This window comes from Hipposideros armiger, unplaced genomic scaffold (genome assembly GCF_001890085.2).
Source record: "Hipposideros armiger isolate ML-2016 unplaced genomic scaffold, ASM189008v1 scaffold_729, whole genome shotgun sequence".
NCBI lineage: Eukaryota > Metazoa > Chordata > Mammalia > Chiroptera > Hipposideridae > Hipposideros > Hipposideros armiger.
The window spans coordinates 935980-941901 of NW_017732079.1; the positions used below are offsets into that span (position 1 = coordinate 935980).

The 5922-nt window shown below is 43.6% G+C and overlaps 2 protein-coding genes across 2 annotated transcripts in view; one reads left to right on the forward strand and one right to left on the reverse strand.

The window, feature by feature from the left end:
- The window catches only part of LOC109373480 (small proline-rich protein 2E), a 7681-nt gene extending 2307 nt beyond the window's left edge, over positions 1–5374 (forward strand). Inside the window, exon 2 of the mRNA XM_019627295.1 lies at positions 5204–5374. Within this exon, the coding sequence (XP_019482840.1) occupies positions 5204–5374 (171 nt within the window). The remainder of the gene's footprint in view (positions 1–5203) is intronic.
- LOC109373479 (cornifin alpha-like) overlaps positions 4648–5922 on the reverse strand; it is a 16514-nt gene continuing 15239 nt past the window's right edge. The window contains exon 3 of the mRNA XM_019627294.1: positions 4648–5002. Coding sequence (XP_019482839.1) covers positions 4916–5002 — 87 coding nt within the window. The 3' untranslated portion in view covers positions 4648–4915. The remainder of the gene's footprint in view (positions 5003–5922) is intronic.

Below are 5922 nucleotides of genomic sequence, written 5' to 3' on the forward strand. Positions count from 1 at the left end.
TCACCACCATCACCACCATCACCATCACCATTACCACCATCACCACCACCACCACTAATCACCACTACTACCATGTTTCTCCAACAGGAAAGTGGCTCAGACATAACTAGCACAGGAAATAAGAAAGTTCTGAAACTTTATTTTTTATTACACTTTCTTATTCTGTGGTTCTCTCTCTTTCCTAATTCATTGTATTTTTATGTGGTATTGCATTATAGACAGCTTTGGGGAAATAGTGGATTATTCTGCATAAACTTGTAGTCATTCTTAAAACACGGGTGGGAGAGCGGGAAGGGTCCCTCCCTACAAGGCGAAGTGCTGACCTCTCTCCATGGGTACCACCTGCTCCTCTTACCCCAACAACCCACCAAGAACCATGGACCTAGCAATTTTTTGTTCACTTCTAAAATTCTTTCTTGAGTGTTCTGACCTCACCTTTGAAAATATTTGGGGTTTATATATTTATATAGATTTGCAAAGTTACTCTTGCTTTGCAGCTTGTTTTCTCAGTGCTCCTAGTCAAGTAAGCTGCAAAAAGAGAGATATGTCCTTTAAGTACATTCTTTCTTGTTGTGCTAGGTGTCCACCATGGCACGCATGCACACACCCCCCCACACTGATAAATATAGCATTGTTTTTATTTTATTTATTATTTTATTTTTATTAGTTTCAGGTGTACAAAACAACATAATGATTAGACATTTACACACCAGACAAAGTGATAACCCCAACAAGTCTACTACCGTTCTGACATCCAACATAGCTATTACAATACCATTGACAATATTCCCTATGCTGTACTTTACATCCTGTGACTATATACTCGTGTGTGTGTGTGTGTGTATTTATTTATAGTTGACATTCAATATTATTTTACATTGGTTTCAGGTGTACAGCACAGTGGTACGGCGTTCATGTAACCTATGGAGTGATTCCCCTAATAAGTCATCTGACACCCTACATAGCCTTTACAACATCATTGATTATATTCCCCATACTGTATTTCACATCCCTGTGACTATTTTGTGACAACCAGTTTGTACTTTCTAATCCCTTCCCCTTTCTCCGCATTTCCCAAGCCCCCTCCCATCTAGGAACCAGTTTTTTCTCTGTATCTGTGAGTCTATTTCTGTTTTGTTTGCTCATTTATTCTGTTCTTTAGATTCCACATTTAAGTGAATCACATGGTATTTGTCTTTCTCAGTCTGATTATTTCAGTTAGCATAATATCTTCTAGGTCCATCCATATTGTTGCAAATGGTAAGATTTCTTTCTTTCTTTCTTTCTTTCTTTTTTTTTTTTTACGACAGAGTAATGCTCCATTGTATAAATGTACCACAGTCTCTATACAATCACCTATTGATGGGCATTTTGGTTGTTTCCATATCTTGGCTATTGTGAATAAGCAGCAGTAAGTATAGGGATGCATATACTTTTTTTGAATTAGTGTTTTGAATTTCTTTGGATAAATACCCAGAAGTGGAATTGCTGGGTCATAAGGTAGTTCTACTTTTAATTTTCTGAGGAACCTCCATACTATTTTCCATAGTGGCTGCACCAATCTGCAACCCCACCAACAGTGCGTGAGGGTTCCCTTTTCTCCATGCTCATGCCAGCATGTGTTGTTTGTTGATTTATTGATGATGGGCATTCTGACAGGAATGAGGTGGTAGCTCATTGTGGTTTTTATTTGCATCTCTCTGATGGTTAGTGACATTGAGTATCTCTTCATGTGCCTGTTGGCCATCTGTATGTCCTCTTTGGAGAAATGTCTCTTCATGTCCTCTTGTCCATTTTTAAAAATTTTTATTTTTAGCTGAGCCATCTTGCCACCTCTTGGCAGCTCAGCTCGGGCCGGGGCTCCGAACCACTGTTATTCAGAGCTTGCACTCTTTTTTTTTTTTTAAAAGAGTTTTATTGGTGAATTGGGGGAGGGGAACAGCGCTGGGGAATTGGGGGAAGGGGAACAGACAAGTTGCTGTCGTTTTGTTCTTCAGTCTAGTTGTGGAGGACGTTGCTTCACTGGCCCAAGTTGGCACCATCATTGCGCTCTTCCCGGGGGAGTCAGATCAGTCACTGGCTTCTGAACGGCCGCTCACTGCGGCTGCTGGCCGCTCACGCTGGCTGCTGGCCACACACCGTAGCCCATGGCAACCCACTGCCGCAGGGGCTGCAGCCTACGCCGTCGCCGGTGACTCATGGCAGCCCAGCTCCAGGTTGGGCTGTTGTTCAGCATCTTAGCTGTAGAGGGCAGTGTCACTGGCCCTCATATGTGGGATCCGAACAGGGGCCCTCTGGCGTCCCAAGCCAGCTCTTAAGCATCGTGCCACTCGGCCGGCTCCAGAGCTTGCACTCTTAAGCGAGCTCTTAATCAACTGAGCCACTTGGCCGGCCCTGTCCATTTTTTAATTGAATTGTTTGTTTTCTTGGTGTTGAGTTGTATGAGTTTTTAAAATAAATTTTGGATATTAACCCCTTACCAGATGTATCACTGGCAAATATCTTCTCCCATTCAGTAGGATGTCTTTTTGTTTTGTTGATGGTTTCCTTTGCTGTGAAAAAGCTTTTTAGTTTGATGTGGTCCCATTTGTCCATTTTTTTCTTTTGTTTCCCTTGCCCGAGGGGATATAGCAGTAAAAATATTACTAAGGGTACTATCTGAGAGTTTATCTTCTATATTTTCTTCTAGGAGTTTTATGGTTTTGGGCCTTACATTTAAGTCTTTAATCCATTTTGAGTTTATTCTTGTATACAGCATAAGGAGGTGGTCCAGATTCATTCTTTTGCATGTATCTGTCCAGTTTTCCCAGCACCATTTATTAAATGGACTGTCTTTACCCCAATGTAAATTCTTGCTTCCTTTGTCATAGATTAAATGACCATATAAGGCATGGATTTATTACTGGGCTCTCTATTCTGTTCCATAGATCTATGTGTTTGTTTTTATGCCAATATCATGCTGTTTTGATTACTATAGCCTTGTAGGATAATTTGATATCAGGTGGCGTGATACCTCCAGCTTTGTTGTTCTTTCTCAGGGTTGCCATGGCTACTTGGGGTCTTTTATGTTTCCATATAAATTTTAGGATTATTCTAGTTCTGCCAAAAATGTCATTGGTACTTTGGTAGGGATTGCGTTGAATCTATATATTGCTTTGGATAGTATGGACATTTTCACTGTGTTAATTCTTCCTATCCATGAGCACAGTATATCCTTCCATTTATTTGTATCTTCTTTAATTTCTGTCTTCACTGTCTTGTAATTTTCTGAGTTCAGGTCTTTTACTCCCTTGGTTAAATTTATTCCTAAGTATTTTATTTTATTTTATTTTCTGGATACAATTGTAAATGGGATTGTTTTTTTAATTTCTCTTTCTGATAGTTTGTTATTGGTGTATAAAAACAATTTCTGATTTCTGAATATTAATTTTGTCTCCTGATACAGCATTACTTTTAAAAGCAACAAATTCTTCATATCAAATTATACTATACCTAAACACATTGAAGTTTAGGGTCTTCCTCTTCCTACATCCTCCACTCACAAAATTAGATGTAAAGGACTCTAGGGGGTCTTTGTTATAGCAGCTAACCTATGCTGACTAATAAACATCATGGTTAGGGCACATTTGGTTCTGTTTGTTGGTTTGATTAGTTGATTTTGGCGCTAGGGGGCACTGTTTACTTGGATACCGATTAAACAAGCATTTAGGATTATAAGACTTTTAGGGTAAACATTTTTCAAATATAATTTTATAATTTCAAATATAATTTTAAAGACTGCAATCAGGTAAAAACATTATGCTGCTAAGTATCGCAATTGCTTGAGTTATACCAAGTGCTCATGGTTTTTCCATTATTTCATTTTCCGATCTAAGGAAAATGTCTTTTTTCATACTACTGCAGGAAAATTTACTTTGTCTCCCAGCATAAAATAGAAACATACTTTTGTGTTACCCTGTGAGACTCCTGGCCCAGCGTGTGTGGGTGTGTATGTGTGTTCATAGGCGGGGGGGATGGGGAGTGAAGTTCATCCCTCTAGGTGACTAAGTCCCCTAAGACAAGCACTGGGAGTCGCTTAGTCCTCTTTCTGGCAGAGTGGGCACTCAGTGAACGGAAGAGGATGTCCTGAGACAATACAAGTGGAGGCTGTGGGCCTTCGGGTATGTTTGAGAAACTGAGTCACAGGTACCAGAAAGAAATGAGAGAGGAGGGGCAGATTCACACATGCAGGAACAACAGCCCTTGAAATGAACTGGAAGTGGCTGGCTAAGTCAGCAATCCGAGAGCCGGGTTTAGAGGCAGGACCCTCAGGGTTCGAGTCAGCCCGAGTCAGCGTGGACAGGCGCTGACTAGACTCCAGCGCGACTCACTGAGAGGCAAGACAGCATCCCTGGTCCAGCCCCGGAAGCCCGAGCAGCAGCCACTGGGTGGCAGTGGGTGGCATTGTACAGCTTCCCGTTGCGATGTCAGGAACCTCAGTGGGGACAGACCAGGACCTGCCGTCTCTGCAATGAAGCCTTTCCTCCCCAACCTGTCTGCCAGCAGGTCCTACCTCCCCAGGGAAAGGAGTGACGACATTGAGTCAGACCATGACACACAGTCAGGGGTAGAATTGAAAATGCATTTAATTAATTTAAACACAGCTGATCAACTTGTTTCCACCTTAAGTCCCTCATCAGGTGACTCCTGAGGAGCTGAAATCTAAGGTTCAAAGGTACCAAGACCCTAATTCAGAGGCTCAGAGCCCAGCGTGTTTGGGAAGGAAAGCTTCACAGCACATGGTTTCAGGGTGCAAATGAGGAAGGATTGTCACTCAGGGTGACAGCATGCTAATTATAGGTAGGATGAATAAACAGTGGGAGAGGGGGTTCAGCATCCAGTGGTCGGCTCCTCCAGGGCTTGGCTGTGGACCACATTACTTCTGCTTGGTCTGCTGAACTGGCGCTGGGGTGACAGTCGGGAGACACGGCTCTGGCACCTTGGGGTGACACGGCTCTGGCACCTTGGTGNACCTCCAAAGTGCCCAGAGCCATGCCCACCTCAGCTGTGCCAGCAGAAATGCCCTCCTGTACAACCACCTCCAAAGTGCCCTGAGCCGTGCCCACCTCCAAAGTGCCCTGAGCCATGCCCACCTCCAAAGTGCCCTGAGCCATGTCCACCTCCAAAGTGCCCTGAGCTGTGCCCACCACCCAAGTGCCCTGAGCTGTGCCCACCACCCAAGTGCCCTGAGCCGTGCCCACCACCCAAGTGCCCTGAGCCGTGCCCACCACCAAAATTCCCTGAGCCATGCCCACCTCAGCTGTGCCAGCAGAAATGCCCTCCTGTGCAACCGCCTCCACCATGCCAGCAGAAGTGCCCACCCAAGAGCAAGTAACAGCTTCAACGCCGTCAGGATCAGGAAAGAATAAGAATTGGCTCATCTTGTTCTATAGCTGCGCCTCCATCTTTTCTTCAAAGCTCACCATTGACACAGAAGAGGCTTCTCTACCCTTCAGCCTCTAAGGTGACTGTGATGATTCCTAACAGCGAAGGGTTTCCTTCCTGAGGCTGTTATGTTGCTGCTGTCCAGGAGGAAGCTGAGAGAGGGCAGTCCTCAGCTGTGCCAACATCCCAGAGCATCAGCCCTCTTCCGGACGGCAGCAGAGGGGTCTAGCCATGGCTTCTGTGTCTGTCATCTGGGCAGGGGTTTTACCACCTGGGCAAATGTATCTTTTCTTCCCTTTCTTGAATAAAGTACACTTTTGTTTGTGATGGGATAAATATTGTCTTTTCTTTGAAACTTGCTTATTAGAGATATCGTACCATCATTGTGGTTTCTTTCTATCCTTGGATCTTAAGGCTCAGGATCTCACAATCAGTGTTACCTGAATTTTGAGTCATACCAAAGGTTACTTCTCTATCATTTCAAATACATGTTGTTTT